The 22540-nt window shown below is 45.5% G+C and overlaps 1 protein-coding gene across 28 annotated transcripts in view; it reads right to left on the bottom strand.

Annotated features, from left to right (window-relative positions):
* Positions 1-22540, bottom strand: part of SFXN5 (sideroflexin 5) — a 129485-nt gene that overhangs the window by 93904 nt on the left and 13041 nt on the right. For all 28 annotated transcript variants that reach the window (XR_010149103.1, XR_010149104.1, XR_010149105.1 and 25 more), the window contains exons 2-3: positions 22259-22327; positions 4867-4944 (exon numbers count right to left, since the gene is read on the bottom strand). Coding sequence is in view for 15 of the 28 variants with exons in the window: in XM_016948770.4 (XP_016804259.1) it covers positions 4867-4944; positions 22259-22327 (147 nt within the window). In the remaining 13 variants the exon portion in view is untranslated. The remainder of the gene's footprint in view (positions 1-4866; positions 4945-22258; positions 22328-22540) is intronic.

Here is a 22540-nt window from a genome sequence, read left to right as displayed (position 1 = left end):
GTAAAAAAAGAGAGTGTCACAAGTTAACCAGCACTGCCCACAACACCAGGACAGGCCTGCAGGCCTCAGGACCCAGTTGCAGGCTTCTGGCCCACACACCTGCAAAGGCATGAGAGCAGGCGCAGAGCCCAGGTGCAGGTGAGGCCACTGTCCAGACTGAGAACAAGAACCACCCGGGCCGCTTCAGATGAGCAGGGCCAGCCTGGGCCAGAAACAGTGACTGTTAATTATGGATTGCCAAGCCCCCCAAGCCCTGAGCTGCCATGTCACCACTTGTCCCCTCTGCTCCTGTGTCTGCAGAGGCCAGAGGAAGGTGTAGATTGGCTGACTGAAGCCCAGGGAGGGAAGCATTTGTGAGAGCTGGTGCTGGGGGAGCCAGGAGGCTGGGGGAAGGGAGGGAGAGGGAGGATCTGCCTCTAGGGGACCATAGTGGAAGGCTCACACCTAGAGCACTGTGCTACCCAGCCACCAGATGGACACTGCAGGCATCACCAACATGAGCCAGAATCGGGAAGCACAGTTAGTGCCAAGCTGCCCCTCCACCCAGTTCCCCTCCTCCTCAGCTCCCTTGAGGCACATGGGGGCTTTCAGGACAGAAAACAAAGGAGGCCCGGGAAACAGGACAGGCAGCTTCAAGCTACTGAAGGGAGCAAAGAGGAGGAAATGTGGCTTCATTCCCCAAACTCTGGGAGCTGGAAGGGGTCCCAAGAGGCCAACCTCAGCAAGAAAGGGGCAGAGCGGAGCTTGGGCCAGGAGGAAACACATGGTCAGGAGGCCATAGAGGCAGGACCCAACTCTCACAGGTCTGAGAAGAACACGAAAGGGGCTGGGGACTGCTTCGGCCTGAGTAGGGTCGGGTACCAGGTCACACCATCCAGGCTCTTAGGTGCTCATGGCCAGAGAGAAGTCCCATTGCTCAGGGAAGAGGAGATCGCAGCCTGCCCTCCCGGCTGACGGCTGCCCATGACTCAGCACGCAGTGCACATGCCTTCAGATGGGCCCCATGTAAGCAGGCACTGCGGGTCTGTCACTCTCCCAGGGCCCTGCACAGGGGCATCTGGCCAAGGTGCTGCTTCCGCTCATGCATTTGCCCTCTATTCCCATCACCATGCTCCAGTCTAGCACATTCGCCCATTCCCTCCTTCTGTAGGGTCTTGCTCCCTCGATCTCCAGCACAGTGTGCACCTCCTTGCCTGGACCACCCCCACCTGCTCTTCACCAGCCCTGTCAGCCCTCATATCTCAGGGGAGAAATCTCTTCCAGATGCCCTCAGTCTGGGAGGGTCACCCCTTCCACGGCTCTCCCATGGTATCATGTGCTTTCACTGTCACTGCCTGGTTTCTGGTGGTGTGGACAGGAACCACATCCAGCTTCCTACCTGCTCTATCCCCCAGGCCCTACCCTCGCTTCTGGCCCATAGAGATGGATAGAAGAGAAAAAAGGTGAGAAAACCTACGTGTCAGCCTACGATGGCTAATATTTGACTAACAGAAGTTCCAGAATGAGAAAAAGTGATGAAAGCAATTAAAAATTTTGCCAGAGCTGAAGACAGGAGTCTTCAGATTGAAAGGGGTAATGAAGAATCCAAAATGATAAATTTTAAAAGAAACAGCATTGTGGAATTTCAGAAACAAATTTCACAGATAAAGAGAAGATCCTAAATATTTCCAAAGAAAGAAAACAGACCGCAAAGAATCAGGAATGAAACGGCATCAGGTTTTTCAACAGCTATATTGGAACCCAGAAGAAAATAGCGCAATGGTCTTCAAAAATCTGAAGGAAAATGATTGTCAACCTAGAATTTTCTCCTCAGCCAAACTGTCAATTAAGGCTGAGTGCAGAATTATAATTTTTCAGACATAAAAAGACTCAAAACTTTCTTCTCATTTACCCTTTTTCAGGAAGCTACGAGAAGAGGTGTTCCACCAAAATGATGAAATACACCAAGAAAAAGGAAGACCTGGAACTCGGAGGTAGGCCCCAGAAAGGAAAATTTCAGGAAAACAAAAAGAAACTCAAAGACAGAAATCTTCAGATTGCAAGGAGCACTGAAAATACAGTCATGCGTCACTTAACAACAGGGATATGTTCTGAGAAATGCATCATTAGGTGATTTCATCATTGTGCAAACAGCATAATGCATCCTTACACAAACCTAGATGGGCAAGCCTGCAACACACCTAGGCTACCTGGTAGGTAGAGCCTACTGCTCCCTGGCTACAAGCCTGGGTAGTATGTTACTGTACTGAATATATAGGCAACTATAACACAATGGTAGATATTTGTGTATGTAAATGGTTTGTGTATATTTGTGCACAGAAACGGTTCAGTAAAAATATGGCATAAAAGATAAACAATGGTCACCTGCATAGGGCACTTACCATGAATGAAGCTTGCAGGACTGGCAGTTGCTGTGGTGAGTCACTGAGTGTGTAGTGGGTGAATGTGAAGGCCTAGGTCATTACCGTACAGTACTATAGACTTTATAAACACCATACATTTAAGCACGCTAAATTTATTTTAAAAAAAATTAGCCAGGTGTGGTGGTGTGTTACTGAGGAGGCTGAGGTGGGAGGAACGCTTAAGCCTGAGAGTTTGAGGTTATAGTGAGCAACATTGCCCCACTGCACTCCAGGCCTGGGTGACAGAGCAAGACCTTGCCTCTTAAAAAAAATTTCTTCAATAAAATGAACCTTAGCTTACTGTATATTTTTTACTTTATAAAATTTTAAATTTCAGATTTTTGACTCTTTTGTAATACTTAGCTTGAAACACAAACACATTGTACAAAATATTTTTCTTTATATCCTTATTCTGTAAGTTTTCTATTTTAAAACTTTCAACTTTTTTTTTTTAACTATTTAAACTCTTAAAACTAACTAAAAACTAAGACACAAACAGACTAGGCCTGCACAGGGTCAGGATCATCAAGACATCTCCAGGCAACAGGAATTTTTCAGTTCCATTATCATCTTTTTTTTTGAGACACAGTCTCACTCTGTCGCCCAGGCTGGAGTGCAGTGGCGTGATCTCGACTCACTGCAACCTCCACCTCCTAGGTTCAAGTGATTCCCAGCTCCTCAGCCTCCCAAGTAGCTGGGATTACAAACATGTACCACTATGCCTGGCTAATTTTTGTATTTTTAGTGGAGACAGGGTTTCTTCAGGTTGGCCAGGATGGTCTCGAACTCCTGACCTCAAGTGATCCGCCCGCCTTGGCCTCCCAAAGTGCTGGGATTACAGGCATGAGCCACCATGCCTGGCCCCCATTATCATCTTATGGAACCACTGTCATATATGTGATCACTTGTTGACCAAAATGTCTTTATGTGGTGCATGACTGTATTGAAAGGCCGTGGGAGGGTACAGTGAGAGTGAGAGATGGTACAAAGGAGAGTATGCCAATGAAAAATCTGAGGTGGTTATTAACTCCAGATAAAACAAATTTGAAAAAGAGACATAATCATGATACAACCAGTCTGACTATGCAGTAAATGTTATTTCTATAACTGTAACAACATGAAGACTGAATATGTATAGGCCCCAAAACCATGATAACTATTTCAAGAGTGAGTATGGATGGCGGAAAGAAGTGTGTTTAGAGGGGTGGATGATAAGAGAGCTGAATCCTCAACTACCATAATAGATAACCCAAAATAACTAATTGAGAAATAGCAGTGTAGATAAGCATATTTGTCTGAAAGATAGAATATAAATTTCTATCTGCAGAACAGCAAAAAGTAGTTGCTCCTGGGGAACAGTCATGGGAACTGGGGAGGGATAGGGAACATATACTATTTTTCCTTACAAGCACTATTTTATTTTATTTTTATTAATTTTTGAGACAGAGTTTCGCTTTGTTGCCCAGGCTGGAGTGCAGTGGCGCAATCTCAGCTCACTGCAACCTCCATTTCCGAGGTTCAAGCGATTCTCCTGCCTCAACCTCATGAGTAGCTGGGATTACAGGCGTCCACCACCATGCCCGGCTGATTTTTTGTCTTTCAGTAAAGACACGGTTTCACCATGTTGCCCAGGCTGGTCTTGAACTCCTGAGCTCAGGCAATCTGCCTGCCTCGGCCTCCCAAAGTGCTAGGATTACAGGTGTGAGCCACCGTGCCCAGCCCCTTACAAGCACTTTAGTACTATTTGACTTCTTGAATTATGCACACATGACTTTGAAAATGTTTAAATTAATGTTTGAAAAAGTTTTTGAAATAAAGTTTATGAACAAAAAGACAGACTTTGGCACATGAACCATCAGTCTCTGTAATCATTAACTACTACCTTCCCTTACCCCTCCCCAAAACAAAACACCACCTTCAACATTTCAGGTATCTCTAATTTGAGTTCCTACACGATATTAAAAAAGAATAAAACAACAGTATCCTAATTCTAATCCTCAACATCCTCCCCCATCCTTCCCACCCTTAACCTGAATTTTTGAACAGTGGTATGCTGGTAAACGTTTAATAACCTGTTCTCTGGAGAAAAAGTCCTGATTTGTAGCATTTGCCAACTTCTATGGTATAAATACTCCCATCATGGCTGATTTCCCACTGTGTTATCCCTGATCGTGGAATTGGGAAGAGATGCCCACAATCAGCTCTCGCAAGCCAGTGCGGGCCAGCTTCACCAAGCCTTTGGCCTTTGGGCCAACCTAGCCTTATCAGCCTCCATGCTTCCCACTGGACCTAGAGCACAGGAGAGATCTGAGCATCTCCAAAGAGCTTTTAGTCCACAGGGGTATGTACCAGCAGAAGTATATACTGGACGAAAGAAGTGGTTCTGGCTGCAGGGAAGGGTTTGTGAATTTCTCACTTTCCTTCCCTTCCCCACTGGCCATGCTCCCACCTCCCACAGAGTTACCTGTTCATTGGTGACCCCCGGGCGCAGGGTCCCATGCTTATAGTCCTCCAGCAGCTGCACAGCCTCTCTGAGACGTCTCTGCAGAAGAAAGAAAAGAGACATTGAGGGGCACAGATCCAGGGCTCCTGCAAATTTTTCTTTTGTGGGATTACATCAGTAACAAATACTGCCAGCGCAAGGCTTTCGGCCTGCCCTCAGTTCATGGGACACACACAAAATCATATAGAAATACCACCTAAATGTTCTTACTCGGAAGTTTAAAAAATGAAGTAGAGCTACGTCTGCTTCCATGGTCATCTCCCCAAGATATTTTGTTGAGTGAAAAAGCAAATGGCCAAGCAATATGATGCTGTTTGTTGTACCAAATAAACAACACACACATATCAAATAATATTTCCTATGTGAATATTTATATATGTCAAAGTATCAGAAAAGCCCTAGAAGGAGAACAACCAAACTGGTGGCTGGGGTTACCTCAGGGTAGGAGGAAAGGGCCAAGACTTGGCAAGGGGTGTCACAAGGAACTTTAATCTTAATGTAATGTTGAAAGCTTTTAGGCCAGGCGCGGTGGCTCACATCTGTAATCCCAGCACTTTTGGAGGCTGAGGCGGGCAGATCATGAGGTCAGGAGTTCGAGACCAGCCTGACCAACATGGTGAAACCCTGTCTCTACTAAAAATACAAACATTAGCTGGGCATGGTGGTGCATGCCTGTAATCCCAGCTACTCAGGAGGCTGAGGCAGGAGAATCACCTGAACCCAGGAGGCAGGGGTTGCAGTGAGCCTGGGGGACAGTGCAAGACTCCATCTAAAAAAAAGAAAAAAATAGAGAGCCTTTATAAGGAGGATTTTTCCTTTCTCTTTTTCCTGAGACAACGTCTTATTTTGTCACCCAGGCTGGAGTGCAGTGGCATGATCTCAACACACTGCAGCCTCAACATCCCAGGCTCAAGTAATCCTCCCACCTCAGCTTCCCAAGTAGCTGGGATTATAGACACGCGCCACTGCATGTGGCTAATTTATTTTTTGTAGAGATGGGATTTTGCATTGTTGCTCAGGCTGGTCTCAAACTCCTGGGCTCAAGCGATCTGCCTGCCTCAGCTTCCCAAAGTGCTGAGACTACAGGTGTGAGCCACGGTGCCCGGCCAGGAGAACATATTTAAGTAGCACTTATATATTTTCAACATTTTAAAAACACTGGCAGAGATTTACCTACTAAAGTACATATGGCCACAGTAACTGATGGGGAGAAAGAGAAAAAAAGGATAAAACCGTATGATTTTTTAAGTCTAAAAGCTAAAGAGACAGCAACAGTAACAGAAGGTAGCCTTTGTCCCCACCAAAAGACTTGTATAAGAATGTTCATAGCAGCAGCATTTATATAGCCCCAAACTGCAAATAATTCATTGTAGAATGGATAAGTAAACAGCAATATATGCACACTATAACTATTATACAGTAATTAAAAAGTAAACTATGGGCCGGACACAATGGCTCATGCCTGTAATCCCAGCACTTTGGGAGGCCGAGATGGGTGGATCCCGAGGTCAGGAGTTCAAGACCAGCCTGACCAACATGATGAAACCCCGTCTCTACTAAAAATACAAAAATTAGCAGGGCATGGTGGTGCGCACCTGTAATCCCAGCTACTCAGGAGGCTGAGGCAGGAAAATCGCTTGAACCTGGGAGGTAGAGGTTGCAGTGAGCTGAGATCACGCCACTGCACTCCAGCCTGCAAGACAGAGCAAGACTCCGTCTTAAAAAATAAAAAAATAAAAAATAAAAAAAATTAGCCAGGCATGGTGCCGAGTGCCTGTAGTCCCAGCTACTAAGGAGGCTGAGATGGGAGGATTGATTGAGCCTGGGAGGTTGAGGCTACAGTGAGCCATGTTTGCACCACCACACTCCAGCATGGGTGACAGAATGAGACCCTATCTCAAAAAACAACAGGCCAGGTGCAGTGGCCCACACCTGTAATCCCAGGACTTTGGGAGGCCAAGCAGGTGGATCACTTGAAGCCAGGAGTTTGAGACAGAACCCCATCTCTACTAAAAATACAAAAAAATTAGCCAGGTGTGGTGGTGGGTGCCTGTAGTCCCAGCTACTCAGGAAGCTAAGACACGAGGGTCATTTGAACCTGGGGGGCAAAGGTTGCAGTGAGCTGAGATCGCACCACTGCACTCCAGCCTGGGCGACAGAGTGAGCCTGTCTCCAATAAACAAACAAACAAACAAACAAACAGCAGCAAAAAACAATAAACAGACAACAGTGATAGAAGGAAGCTCGTGTCAAGGTCCAGATGAGGGACCCAGACACCAAGGAAGCCCAGCATGGGGGAAGAAACCCAGTGAAGCTGCTGTGTTCCCCTTTTGATGGAGAGATGAGACTGGCTAGGCATGAGAGTGCAGAGACCTCAACATAAGCCCCTTGGTCTAAAAGAAGGATGTAGCCTCAGGAAGGGCCCTCAGTAGGGCACACAGGGTTTTCTGAGCTGGCTGCCAGAGTGGGAAATGAACAGCCACCTCCTGTACTATGGCAGCAGGAATAACTGCCAACACAGGCAAAACAGAGAGGCCACCCTCGACCCCTCAGGCCTGCATGTGAAGCACCGGCATGTGAAACACCATGGTGGCCAGCACTGGTCTAAGCCAGGCCTGGCCCGAGACAGAACCGTAGGCAGTCAGGGGGCCAGGAACACTTTTCTTACTTGGAATGGCCTGAAGGCTGAAAAGTACTGTCCCTCCCCTTCCAAATATGGAAGGGTCTAGCAGCTCCTAGATTCCAAAGAGCCCCTTCCCGGATACTGTTCATTTCCGAAGTGGAGATAGCTTTGTGGTTGTTTTTATTTTTTCCCCATTGTAGAAGTTAATTCATGCTGTTTAAAGAAAATATCAGAACAAAAAATGGAAAAGTACAAAAAGTAATCTTAAATCTGTAAACATACCCCTAAGATAACAACTCCAAAAGTGAGGATGATTTTCCTTCTAGACATAATACGCTTATCTACAAAATTGGATTGTTTTATTTGTTTTAACTTGCTTAAGGTCACACAAATAAGTGGGTGATTTAGTATTTGAACCAAGTTTAGTCAGACCCTCACTCTGCACAACCCACCACACACCCCCTCAATGCCACCAAAGCCTCCTAGTGATGCAGCGAGGCCCCCATCCTTAAGCCTGCCCCTCCGGACCTGGACAATGAATGCTCTACTTTCCAACGCTGAATGGTGAATGGCCCCATGTTCTCATTATTTTTCCCACTCCAGGGATTCTCCTGAGTTCCTATAACAACCTGGCCAGATTCCATCTCACTTGACACAGTCATCAAAGGGAGCCCTCCTACCAAAAGAATAAATTCCAAAGAGCCCTCATCTTGGCAAAGAGCATGGGTTGAGGGAGAACAAGATCCAAGGTTCCTGCAGACAAATCCGAGGGCCCAGGACTGAAGGAAGCTGGAACCTGCTTTTCTGCCTCTGAGAGCTACAGGCTGGCCTTGGACCTTACGAAACCTCTGTCAAAGGCCGAGGGGCTGAGGCTCCAGGCCTGTAGGAGAGGCAAGGCCCCAGGCCAGCTGTCTGGACAGGGCCCTGAGGCCTGGCTGTTCTAGTGGCTGGTGTCCCCACTTCAGAGAAAGGGCCTATATCACAGACACTTGGGAAATGGGAGGAGAGTCTCCCTGTTTAAACTCTTCACACGCCCCTGGACTGTGAGGCTCAGCAGAAGGGCCCGGGTACTTGAGAGGTGGGAAAAGCTGGGAGGTTGGTGGCAGGGTGAACTCTGCAGGAAGTCTTTTCAACCAGAAACAAACAGGCACCAGCCCCTGAACACAAAGGCTGTGAGGGGCCCGGCTGGGGTTAGTGGGAGGACACAGCCCAGGCTGCTGCTTACCAAACGCTACTCCATCGCCAGCCTGCCAGCAAGTGTCACCATGAGAGTCCCTCCATGTGAGTCCCTCCATGTATTTGAGAGGGGCATGGTCTCCAGAAGATCCCTCTGGAGGGGCCTGCACCCAGGAGGTCTGCTCCAGCAGCACAGAATTTGAACAGAGGAGAATCCTGGCCCCACTGGTCCTGCCTCAAGGCCCCACCTGAGGGGAAAGGGTGGGAAGAGGGCAGGATACCCCGATGGAGGGGAATGGGGACAGAGGGACAAGGAAGAAAAAGAGGCACAAAAAGGAAAGCTGAGGAAGAGTCATCGGAAGCAAAACTCATCTCTTCTTGGAGAGACCAGGCCCTGTTCACACGAGATATGGATAAGATTACCCCTCTGCGTGTACACATGCTAGAAACATGAGGGCCATCCCCTCTCTGAGAAAACTGGGGCCAAGAGGGAAAGGTACTTCCTTGCCCAAGGTCACAGAGTTGGTGAGTGACACCTAGAAATCCCAGGAAACCTCAACTCTAGTTCCAAGCCATTTCCATGAAACATCCACACAGAAGAACCTGCTGTGCTCACGCCAGCAACCATCTCCCAAAGAAACCTCAGCAATGCCCAAAGCCCCCCCAGAACTGATGGCCTCTGAGGCAGGGCACCCCAAGTAAAAAAATAAACAGCCTCTTTTACTCTCAAAGCTGAGTCCAGCCTAACACAGAAAAAACGAACACACTTAGAGGAAGTAGCTACAGCTGAAACATGGGCCATTTCAGGCAAAGTAGAGAGTTTGGGAGCCCCAATGGTTATAGAACTAAAAGACTGTGGCAGGGGGTGGGGGTGGGGGGATGAACTGGCAGTGGGGCGTGCAGGATGGCAGGGAGGTTATGTTCCACCATGTCTTGATGGTTCAGTAGCTGACTGTTCTCACTGGGCCAATCTTGCACCACTGAGGGCAGGGCCGTGCATCCTTACCACAGCTTGACCATTACTAGAGTCGCCTCCAAGCAGTGAGTCTTGGAGGCCCAAGGTAATGGTTATGTGTAGGCAAAGTCCCAAGCCTTTCTCTTGTCTTCCCTCAGCCATCCCCAACTCCATGTTCCCACCCAGCAGTCCTGGAACCTCCAGGGTTCTACCTGTCTGTGCTGCGATGGGTCCTTGGCTCCCATCAGCCAGAAGCCCACCCTATGAGAGGCCCAAAGAAGGGGAACCAGGGACACGTCACTTTCCCTGCCCTGACCTCTAGTTACCTTAGGAGGCCAAGTGAGGTAAACTGATGCAGTTCCAGCAGCATGACAGGCAGCCTATCCCTTCAGGAAAGAAACCGATCCACTTATCCCAAGAACTTTAAAAACAACCATGGCTTCCAGCCTGGCTACCCTACTCTTGGAAGTTACTCTAAAAAGTAAACTTAGCAAAAACTAAAAGCGATATGTTGGCCGGGTGCAGTGGCTCACGCCTGTAATCCCAGCGCTTTGGGAAGTTGAGGCAGGCAGATTACTTGAGGTCAGGAGTTCGAGACCAGCCTGGCCAACATGGTGAAACCCCATCTCTACTGAAAATACAAAACTTAGCCAGGCATGGTGGCACACACCTGTAGTCCCAGCTACTTGTGAGGCTGAGGTGGGAGGATCTCGAGCCTGGGAGGCTAAGGCTGCAGTGAACCATGATCACTGCCACTGCACCCCAAAAACTATTTTTAAAGTTATAAAGACTTGGAAATGAATAGAATAAAAAAAGTGTATGTTCAGTGTCATAATTGCCAAAATGTATGCAGATGGACAAGAACTTGAAGTATCTAAGGGTATTGACAATGGGGATGTTTTAAATTTAAAAATTCCATCAAAGATTTTGAAGTTACACTATCCAGTGCTGTCTAAAACACATTTTTTTCTTTTTGGTTATTTTTTCCTTTTTTTTTTCCTACAATACATTTAAATGGACATCTCACTTGCTGCTATTGGGAGTATAAATATAAAATCTTGGGCCGGGTGCGGTGGCTCACACCTGTAATCCCAGCACTTTGGGAGGCCAAGGCAGGTGGATCATGAGGTCAGGAGTTCAAGACCAGCCTGGACAACATGGTGAAACTCCATCTCCACTTAAAATACAAAAATTAGCTGGACGTGGTGGCAGGCACCTGTAATCCCAGCTACTCAGGAGGCTGAGGCAGAGAATTGCTTGAACCTGGGAGGCTGCAGTAAGCCAAGATCGCACCACTGCACTCCAGCCTGGGTGACAGAGTGAGACTCCATCTCGTAAAAAAAAAAAAATATATATATATATATATATATAATATATATATATGTGTGTGTATATATATGTGTGTATATATGTATATATGTGTATATATGTATATATGTGTATATATGTATATATGTATATATGTATATATATGTGTGTATATATATGTATATGTGTGTGTGTGTATATACATATAAAATCTTGGTACAGGTTGCTATAATTTGCAGGACAATGATATGGTTTGGCTGTGTCTCCACCAAAATCTCACCCTAAATTATAATAATCTCCCCATGTCAAGGGCGGGGCCAGGTGGAGATAACTGAATCATGGGGCAATTTCCCCCATCCTATTCTCATTGTAGTGAATAAGTCTCATTAGATCTGATGGTTTTATAAATCAGAGTTCCCCTGCACTAGCTCTCTTGCCTGCCGCCATGTAAGATGTGACTTTGCTCCTCATTCACCTTCTACCATGACTGTGAGGCCTCCACAGCCATGTGGAACTATGAGTCCATTAAACCTCTTTCCTTTATAATTACCCAGTCTTGAGTATGTCCTTATTAGCAGCGTGAGAACAGACTAATACAGTAAATGTGAAATATTTATCTAAAGTCTTTCATCTGGATATTCCTCTTCTAGAAATTTATCCAATGGAATTAAAGGAAAAACAGTGAGATTTCTGTAAGAGGATATTTATTGCAATATTATTTATGAAAAAGAAACCACCCAAATGGTCAACAAGAGTAAATAATTTATAGAATAACCATGTGATGAATTATTATGCAGTTAAACACATTTTAAAACATTTCATGACATGAAAAAATGCTCATATACTCATAGGTAAAAGTATATACTTCAGGTATCATGCATACCATGGATATCCATTGCTATATAACCATGTATGACATCTATGTATCATGTATATACACATATCATGCATATGTGCATATGATTCCTTATATATATTTATATAGAGATATAGATACGTACATATTGTATCAGTCATCCCAGTTTTTTTTGGTTTTTGAGACAGAGTCTCTGTCACCCAGGCTGGAGTGCAGTGATGTGATCTCGGCTCACTGCAACCTCCACCTCCCGGGTTCAAAATTCTTGTGCCTCAGCCTCCCGAGTAGCTGGGATTACAGGCATGTGCCACCACACCCAGCTAATTTTTGTATTTTTAGTAGAGACGAGGTTTCACCATGTTGCCCAAGCTGATCTCAAACTCCTGACCTCAGGTGATCCACCTGCCTCAGCCTTCCAAAGTACTGGGATTATAGGCATGAGCCACTGCGCCCGGCCAGTCATCCCAATATTGCACACATACATGGACCAAAATGTTAATGGTGATTATTTCTAGCAGGTTGGATGATGAGCAGTTTTTATTTTCTTTAGACTTTTATATGTCTTCCAGTATTTAGGAACTACTACCAGTATCACATCACATCAGGAAGCACACAATGTCAGTTTCTTTTCAATTGTTAGGGATGCTAAGTTTGGTCATCTGGCTAAAAGGTGTCCACTATTATAAGTAACATTGCAATTAATATCCCTGTATATAAATCTCACTGTACTTCTCTTAATTCCTTTGGATAAATTTCTGGAAGTGAGATTTCTGAATGAAAGACATTTTAAGGTTCTCTATTATAAAGGTACCCTTTCTTCTCCTTTGTAATTGCTAAGTAATCTGCAGGGTGATACTTTGAGAGCGAATGAGTATTCAGTTTCCCAAAAACGTTTTACTCTTTGGAAATAGTATTTATTAATGATCCTGGACAGAATCAGTTACTTCACTGAGAGTTACCAAAGATAAAAAGAAGAGCTTCCCCATTCACATTTTTAGTATTACTATGTTATCTTACACTAACTGTGCTGCTATAACAGAATGCCACAGACTAGATAATTTATAAAGAACAGAAATTCATTTCTCACAGTTCTGGAAGCTGGAAGTCCAAGATCAAGAACCAGCATTTGGTATCTGGTGAGAGCATCTTTCTGAGGGAAGGAAGGCTGTGTACTCAACAGAACAGAACGGCAAGAGGGCCAAACCCTGTGTGAAACCTCTTTTATTTTTTGAGATAGTGTCTTGCTCTGTCACCCAGACTGGAGTGCAGTGGTGTGATCACAGTTCACTGCAACCTCGACCTCCCAGGCTCAACCGATTCGAGTAGCTGGGACTACAGGTGCATGCCACGACACCCAGCTAATTTTTGAAAAATTTTTTTAAGAGTTGGGGTCTGGTCATGTTGCCCAGGCTGGTCTCAAACTCCTGGGCTCAAGTGATTCTTGAGCCTTAGCCTCCCAAAGTGCTGGGATTACGCCGTGAGCCACCATACCCAGCCAGGCCTCTTTTACAAGGGCCTTAATTCCATTCATGAGGGAGGGACCCTCATGGCCTAATTGCCTCTTAAAGATCCCACCTCTTAATACTATCACATTTGCCATTAAGTTTCAACACCTGAATTTTGTATGGGCCACATTTCAGCCATAGCATCTCACCCTGGCCCCCCAAAATTTATGTCCTTCTCACAAATATTCATTCCATCTCAGTAGCCCGAAAAGTCAGTCATTCCAGCAGCAACTCAAAAGTCTGAAGTCAGAGTCTCATCCAGAATCCTCTAAATTACGTATGGATGAGACCCAAAGGTGTGATTCATCCTGAGGCAAATTTTCCTCCAGCTGTGAGCCTGTAAAATCAAACAAGGTACAATGGTGGGACAGGCACAAGACGAATATTTATCTTCCAAAAGGGAGAAATACGAGAAAAAAAAAAAAAGGAATACCAGGTCCTCAGTAAATCTAAAATTCAACAGGGCAAACAACATTCGATCTTGAGAATCATCTTTGATTCCATGTCCTGCCTTCCAGACACACTGGGGCAGGAGTTAGGCCCCCAAGGCCTTGGACAGCCCCACCCCCATGGCTTTGCCAGACAGCCATGCTTCAGCTCTCACACACTGAGGTTGCATTCCTGCGGCTTTCCCAGGCTGGTGCTGCATGCTGGTGGCTCTATTGTTCTGGGGTTGCAGAGACAGCCCTATCCCCACAATGCCACTAAGCATTCCCCTGGTGGAAACTGCAGTGGTTCCACCCCTGCAGCAACTCTCTTCCTGGGCCCCAAGGCTGTCTGCAACATTCTTTGAAATCTTGGTGGAGGTAGCGCCGCAGCCACAGCTCACACACACACACACACACACACACACACCTGCAGAGTTAGCACCACATGGATGCTGACAAGGCTTACGCTTGTGCCCTCTGGAGCAGTGGCCCAAGCTGCACCTGGGTCTGCCTGAGCCACAGCTGGGGTGGCTGAGAAGCAATGTGCCAGAATACGGTGGGCAGAGACAAGGGGCAGTGAGCCCTGAAGTCCCACAGACACTCTACACGCCACCCTCAGAAACTTCTGCCCCTAAGGCCTTGGCACTCTGGGTCTGTGATGGATGTGGCAACCTCAAAGATCTGAAATGCCTTCAGGGGTCATTCTCGCATTGTCTTAATGAATAGCACCTGGCTTCCTTCTAGCCATACTAATCTCCTTATCAAATGGTCACTTGGCCACACTGCTGGTTTCTCCTAAACATGATTTTTTATTCTTTACATGGCCAGGCTAAGAATTTTCCAAATATGTATGCTCTGCTTCCCTTTTCATTATAAATTCTATCTTTGAATTGTTTCGCTCTTCTTACGTTTTACTATAAGCAGTTAAGAGAAGCCATGAAGCATCCTGAATGCTTTGCTGCTTAGAGATTTCTGCCACATACCCTAGTTCATTGCTCTCAAGCCCTGCCTTCCACGAAGTCCTAGGACACAGGCATAATTTGGCCAAGTTCTTTGTCACTGTAATAAGAATGGCCTTTCCCCCATTTCCAATACCTTGTTCCTCATTTCTGTTTCACACCTTATCAGAAGGGTCTTCACTGTCACTATCCCATAAGTTACTTCTAAAAGGAAGGAGGCTTTCCCATAGCTCTTCTCTTCTGAGCCCTCATCTGAATTGCCTTTATTGCTCTGTTCATGGCAATGAGACTTTTTCCAGCACTTTTTTTTTTTTTTTTTTTTGAGATGGAGTCTCACTCTGTAACCCAGGCTGGAGTGCAGTGGTGCAATCTCAGCTCACTGCAACCTCTGCTTCCCGGGTTCAAGCAATTCTCTGCCTCAGCCTCCCGAGTAGCTGAGATTAAAGGTGCCCATCACCATGCCTGGCTAATTTTTGTATTTTTAGTAGAGACGGGGTTTCACCATCTTGGCCAGGCTGGTCTTGAACTCCTGACCTTGTGATCCACCTGCCTCGGCCTCCCAAAGTGCTGGGATTACAGGCGTAAGCCACCGCCCCCAGCCTTCCAGCACTCATTTCAAAACCATTCCAGCCTCTACCCTTTACCAAGCTCCAGAGCTGCTTCCACATTTTTAGGTATTTGTTATAGCAACACCCCACTTCTGTGGTATCAATTTCTGTTGTAGTCCGTCTGTGCTGCTATAACAGAATACCACAGGCGGGTAATTTACAAAGAACAGAAATTTATTTCTCACAGTTCTGGAGGCTGGAAGTCCAAGACCAAGGAACCAGCATTCAGTGTCTGGTGAGGTCTGCATCCTTCAGACGGGAGAAATATTGTTTTCTCAAAGGGAAGAAGGCAGAAAGGCAAGAGACCCTAGCAGCTGTGGGAAGCCTTTTTTATAAAGGTTTTAATCCCAGTCACAGCCTAACCGTCTCGTAAAGGCCCCACCTCTTAATACTATCACATTCACCATTATGTATGGAGTGGACACATTCAAACCATAGCTTATGAACTCACAGATTTTTTTTTAAATTAAATGTGTTACAAGCCATTGCTGTTTTTCTTAATGCTCAAATTGTCCCAATGCAGCCAGTGGATTTCCTTTCAAGCCAGTTCCTTTGTCTCCATCATTCTTTGAGCACTTCCTCGCTTTCTGTAGCAACACTTGCAGCCTCAGACCTGGAATCCACCATTTATCCAGGAAGCCCTCGTTCCTTTTTGTGGGTAGCAGTATTTAGAAACCAAGATCTGGGTGCTACGTGTGTTCATAGTTACTGTGGTGTCAAAAGTTCTAGGCCCTTTCAGAAAACAGAGCCAGAAAATTAGAAAATGTAAGAGACAGAGAGAATGTGTGTGTGTGTATGCGTGTGTGTGTGTGTGTGTGTGTGATGAGTGCATATTGGTACCCCCAATTCAAATACAACATCACATAGTTCTTTGTCTTTTCCCCTACTCTGTATTTGTATCTCTCATCTCCCACAGTGAAAATGCTGGTTCTCCACATCAGTATAATTATTTATTCTATCCTATAATATACCCCAAATAGTTTCAGATTGTGACACGAGTTCTAGTATTGAATTGTTGTTATTAATACTATTTCAGTTAGTTTTCTATGCCCTTCATGATGATAATCTGTCAGCCATTCATTTCCTTAAGTAATTACTGAATTCAGGATAGCAAATGCCTTCCATCTTCGGTCCATAATTAAGAGTAATTCAGATGTCGTACAGCCTTGTCTTTAGAGATCTAGATCTAATTCCCTGGCCTACAGAGAAGGCCAAAGATTTCTCCCTTTTGCTTCTGCAAGCTCCTGGTAGTTTCCTTCATTGAAAATAATTCTGCACACACTGCACCCTGGCAAGGAGACTCATAGCCCTTCAAGATTCCCCCACATGGCCAGACACAGTGGCTCATGCCTGTAACCCCAGCACTCTGGGAGGCCAAGGCGGGCAGATCACTTGAGGTCAGGAGTTCAAGACCAGCCTGGCCAACATGGCAAAACCCTGTCTCTACAAAAATACAAAAATTATCCGAGCATGGTGGCATGCACTTGTAGTCCCAGCTACTCAGGAGGCTGAAGCACGAGAATTGCTTGAGCCCAGGAGGCAGAGGCTGCAGTGAGCCAAGATGCCACCGCACTCCAGCCTGGGCAACAGAGTAAGACTCTGCCTCGAAAAAAAAAAAAGAAAAAAAAATCCCCCAAATAATCTCTTGCAGAGATTTCACAAACCAGGCATATTTTGCTGACAACTTCCCAGGAATTATGGTAGAAGGAATAACAACGCAAATTCACAGCTCTCACAAACACAGTCAGCAACACTGATCTCAAAAGAGCCCCCAGCCACACCTCATTGTGGCATTTCTTTATTGGTCTTTCAGCTCATCTCAGTATCATGCTCTCCTTCCCGCTGTTTTTTTCCTCCTCTTCCTTCCCTCTCCTTTCTCCATTTAGAATCAAAATGCACCATTCTTCTCCTCTGTCAAGCAGGGCAACCTCCTCCTCTGAAGCTTTGTTCAAGGCATTCTTAGAACAAAGACAGCCTTCTTCCTAAGAAAAATTACAGTGAATAAAATTTCCTCTGCCTTATTACACATACAAGGGTTGGGATCTTTTTAAAGTGAGGTCATTTATAAACTACAAAGAAGTACCTGCAAAATTGCCTCAAGAGGAGTTTCTCCATTGGTTCAGCTAATGTCCCTCAGAACCAGGTCACCAGATGGCTCAAGCTGCCTAGGATCTTTCTACTTCTGGACCCCCCAGCTTCCAGAGCCACCTCCTCAAGTCCTCACGACCTCTACTGTTCTCTCTTCATCGCAGACAAATGAGCTCATCCAAATTTCCTCCAGCTAAGCAGCAACCACCCTGTGCTCCCTCCCAGGACACCAGCCAAGGGCCCTGGGAGGATAACAGTATTTATGAGCCATGGTCTGTGAACTGACTCCAGCATTGAGGGGCAGCCTGGCCCTCCCAGTGCCCCACAGCTCATCGGGAGGGACTCAGAGGCCTCTAATTTCCCATTGCATTGATGGAGATGACCTTGCTAAATAACCTGCCTAGATGAGAGCCAATGAGGAGTATGGCCGCTATCCTGCTAGCCCAGAGGTCCCATTCATGGCCCTTCCAGAGTTTGTGGAGCCTAGAAGATCTTCTGTTGGCAGAAGCTTTCAAAAAGGCCAGCAGGTAGCCCTGGAAACAATCCCCAACTGGGGTACAGTGGGGAGGAGAAGTGCAGATCTTTCTACAACGTCTATCTGAATCTCTGATGACAGAAAGGAACATTGAAATTTGAAAAATACTCTAAAATTGGAGTTGCCTTCATTATTTTCTAGTCAGTAAATATTTAAGTTGCCTTGATATTTAAATTAATAGTTTTTTTTAAGTATGAAATTTAGAAAATTTACTCATAGGAGAAATGGGCCAAAAATGTACAAGAATGCTGGGGTCTTTCAAAATGCAAGAGTTGAAGAATAAAATTGTGGTATAAGGAGGAGAGTAGTGAAATGAAATGATCTGAGAATGGGAGGAGGAGGGACTGGGAAAAGGGAGCGGGGACCCTCCTGGCACAGGCAGCATGCTACCCTGTAGCTGCTCGTCCATCACCAAAGCCCCTGCCTGTTCATGGTAATCTGGCAAGCAATGAAATACCTCCCTGCTTCCCACGTCTCCCTCTACCATGTCTCAATATGCCTTGAAGTCCACCATTAGCACCTCTATCCTTTAAGTCTCAGCTGACTCCTCCATCAAATAGGTGGCATTTATGTTGGGATTTTAGGACTGCAAATGTGTCTAGTTTTGCAGTTCTGGAACTTTCTAGAATCACACATTAGGTGGGCTAGATAAGTAGTTTCTCTAGTTTTGTGCTCTTGCAACTTTTTATGTAATTGCATTGATTATTCCTTGATTAATTCTTAGGAGAATCCAGACAGAGCCCAGGTAAGCTACTAAAATACCTATGCCCTTTGTCCTTCTGAGATGCAGTAGGAAACCACCTGTCAGAGTAATTCCCACATTTCATGTTACTGGGCTGCTCCCCTGGACATGAGGGGGGATGGTTCTAGGCCCAGGTGCCCAGCAAGCCTTGTGCTCCTTTCTATCATGGCTTTTCTCTCCCAGAGCTGGTCAACTCCAGGGCTTAAAGCAAGTAAGCCAATGTCAGCACAGAGAAGATGTGCAGTGAAGTGCTGCCCACATGACAGCCAGGGCCAAAGCTCAGGCCTTCTGCCGTGTAATCTTGGGCAAGTTCCCTAAACTCAAGTTATTTGAACAGGAATGCAAATGGGGTGAGAATAAGGGTCTGGAGACAAGGGTCCCCGGGTTCATACTCTGGCTCCATCACTTGCCAGCACCATATGCATGAGGCTTAACTTCCAGTCTGTCCTTTTCTTTGTCTGTAAAATGGAACTTATAATAGCATCCACATCTTAGGGCTGCTTTGAGTTAATCTGATAAGTTAATGCATGTAAAATGCTTACAAATTGCCTTGTTCATAGTACTTAATAAATATTTGACATTTTAGGCTGGGCACGGTGACTCCCGCCTATAATCCCAGCAATTTGGTAGGCTGAGAGGGGTGGATTTCTTTTTTTTCTTTTTCTTTTTTATTTTTTGAGACAGAGTCTCGCTCTGTTGCCCAGGCTGGAGCACAGTGGCACGATCTCGCCTCACTGCAAGCTCCGCCTCCCAAGTTCACGCCATTCTCCTGCCTCAGCTTCCCGAGTAGCTGGGACTACAGACACCCACTACCACGCCTGGCTAATTTTTTTGTATTCTCAGTAGAGACCGGGTTTCACCATGTTAGCCAGGATGGTCTCAATCTCCTGACCTCGTTATCTGCCCGCCTTGGCCTCCCAAAGTGCTGGGATTACAGGCGTCAGCCACCGGGCCAGTGAATGTCTTGAGGCCAGGAGTTTGAGACAAGCTGGCCAACATGGTGAAACCCAGTCTCTGCTAAAATACAAAAATTAGCCATGTGTGATGGTGCATACCTGTAATCCCAGCTACTCGGGAGGCTGAGTCACGAGAATCACTTGAACCCGGGAAGTGGAGGCTGCAATGAGCTGAGAACATGCCACTGCACTCCAGCCTGGGCAACAGAGCAAGACCCTATCTCAAAAAATAAATAAATAAAAATAAATAATATTTGACATTTTATATGTACATATATTCCTACATACATTTGTAAATACATATAAAAAGTCCGTCAAATTAGCCTGTTGTGGTGGCAGGTGCCTGTAATCCCAGCTAATTTGGAGGCTGAGGCAGAAGAATCACTTGAACCTGGGAGGCGGAGGTTGCAGTGAGCTGAGATTGTGCCATTACACTACAGCCTGGGGGACAAGAGTGAGACTCTGTCTCAAAAAAAAAAAAAAAAAAAAGTATGTCAAGGCCAGGCGCAGTGGCTTACGCCTGTAACCCCAGCATTTTGGGAGGCTGAGGTGGGTGGATCACCTGAGGTTGAGAGTTCAAGACCAGCCTGACCAACATGGAGAAACCCCATCTCTACTAAAAATACAAAATTAGCCGGGCATGGTGGCGCACACCTGTAATCCCAGCTACTTCGAAGGCTGAGGCAGGAGAATCACTTGAACCTGGGAGGCAAAGGTTGCGGTGAGCTGGGATCACACCATTGCACTCCCATCTGGGCAACAAGAGCAAAACTCCGTCTCAAAAAAAACAAAAAACAAAAAGTCTGTCAAGACATACTTCTTAGAATGGCTGAAATAAAAAAAGATTTTTAAATTTGACAATAGCAAGTGTTGGTGAGGAAGTGGAGCAACTGGAACTCTCATACACTGCTGATGGAAATGTAAAATGTACAACCCTTTGAACAACAGTTTGGCAGTTTCTGATAAAGTTAAACATGTATTTATCACACTTATCATAGGATCCAGCAATCCCATTCTTATTCCTTCAAGAGAAATGAAGGCATACATCCACACAAAGAATGTTCATATAGTTTTATTCATAATAGCCAAAAAACTGGAAAGAATCCAGGTGTTTATCAACAAGTGAATGGATAAACAAATTCTGGAACATCCTTTCAATGGGACACTACTCAGCAGTAAGAAGGGATTAACTACTAATACATGCAATGACACAAATGAATCCCAAAAGCATTTTTTTTTTTAAAGATAGGGTCTCACTCTGTTACTCAGGCTGGAGTGCAGTGGTACAATCATGGTTCACTGCAGCCTCAACTTCTCAGGCTCAAGTGATCCTCCCACCTGAGCCTCTCGAGTAGCTGGGACTACAAGCATGCACCACCACACTCGGATAATTTTTTAAAATTTTGTAGAGACAGGTCTCACTGTGTTGCCCAGGCAGGTCTCACTATGTTGCCCAGGAGGATAACTCCTGCCTCACCCTCCCAAAGTGATGAGATTACAGGTGTGAGCCATTGCACCCAGCCTCAAAAGCATTGTGTTAAGGTAAAGAAGCCAGATACAGAAGACTGCATACTGTAGGATTCCATTTATATGACATTCTGGAAACAGCAAAACAACAGAAACAGAAAGCAGATGATTGGTTGACAAGGGGTGAAGACAGGGAGGAATTGATTATAAAGAGGTATGAGAGAACATGTAGGGTTATGAAAATGCTTCACATCTTGATTGCCCATATGGTTTGCTTCTGTGTCCCCACCCAAACCTCATCTCAAATTGTAAACCCCATAATCCCCACATGTTGAGAGAGGACATGGTGGGAGGTGACTGAATGATGGGGATGGTTCCCCCATGCTGTTCTCGTGATAGTGAGTTCCCATGAGATCTGATGGTTTTATAAGTGCTCAGAAGCTCCTCCTCCATTCCTCTCTCTCCTGCCACCTTGTGAAGAAGGTGCCTGCTTCCCCTTCCACCATATCATTTCCTAAGGCCTCCCCAGCCATGAGGAACTGTGAGACAATTAAACCACTTTTTTTTATTAATTACCCAGTCTCGGGAATTTCTTTATAGCAGTATGAGACCGGACTAATACAACTGTGATGGTGGATACACGACTGAATATGGCTGTCAAAACTTAAAGAACTGCATACATAAGAAAGGTAAATTATACCTTAATAACCTGATGTTAAAAGCCATTAACAGCTGTTACCTATAAGAGGAGGGAACTAAGTAGGGAGGACGATTAAAGGATACTTTTTTCTACTTAAACATATTTGTACTGTTTGAACTTTTCTAATGAGCAAATAACTTATGTACTTGATAATAATTTCTTGAAAGTTTTAAAGAATAACAATAATATCTATCTTAAAGGGTGTTGTGAGATCCAAATGATATAATGTAAAAAGCATACAGCACAATGCATGAACTCAGATACAGACAGACACACAGATACATAAACAGACAGCTACAGGTAGAGAGAATTTGTTACCTTCCTCTCACCTCTCACCTCCCCTATTCTCTTCACTCCCCCATCCTCACCCTCCCTTAATGACCCACATATTCTGAAATGACAAGGTACAAAGGCCCAAGGGCCACTGAGGTGACAGCCATGACTTACCTCAGTGACGAAGAGTGTGCGAGGGTCGATGATATCCAAGAAGTGCCTGAAGCGGCCATAGAAGGACGTCTGAAGAAGAGGATGAGAGAGAAGAGTGAATGGATCAGCTGCTGCACACCCTTCTCCAGACACTGGAGAGCCCCACCCTTTATGATTGGGGTCCCCCGGTCCCCAGGACTCCTCGTGTGGGTGATAAATGCCAATGAGGCCTCAGAAATCTAAGGACAGCTTTCCTGGGGCTGAGAGTTTTCCAAAGTCAACTCAGAGAGACCACTGAGATAC

This window comes from Pan troglodytes, chromosome 12 (genome assembly GCF_028858775.2).
Source record: "Pan troglodytes isolate AG18354 chromosome 12, NHGRI_mPanTro3-v2.0_pri, whole genome shotgun sequence".
Taxonomy (NCBI): Eukaryota; Metazoa; Chordata; class Mammalia; order Primates; family Hominidae; genus Pan; species Pan troglodytes.
Note: the sequence above shows the minus strand (reverse complement) of the source record. Positions and strands in the feature narration are given on the sequence as shown.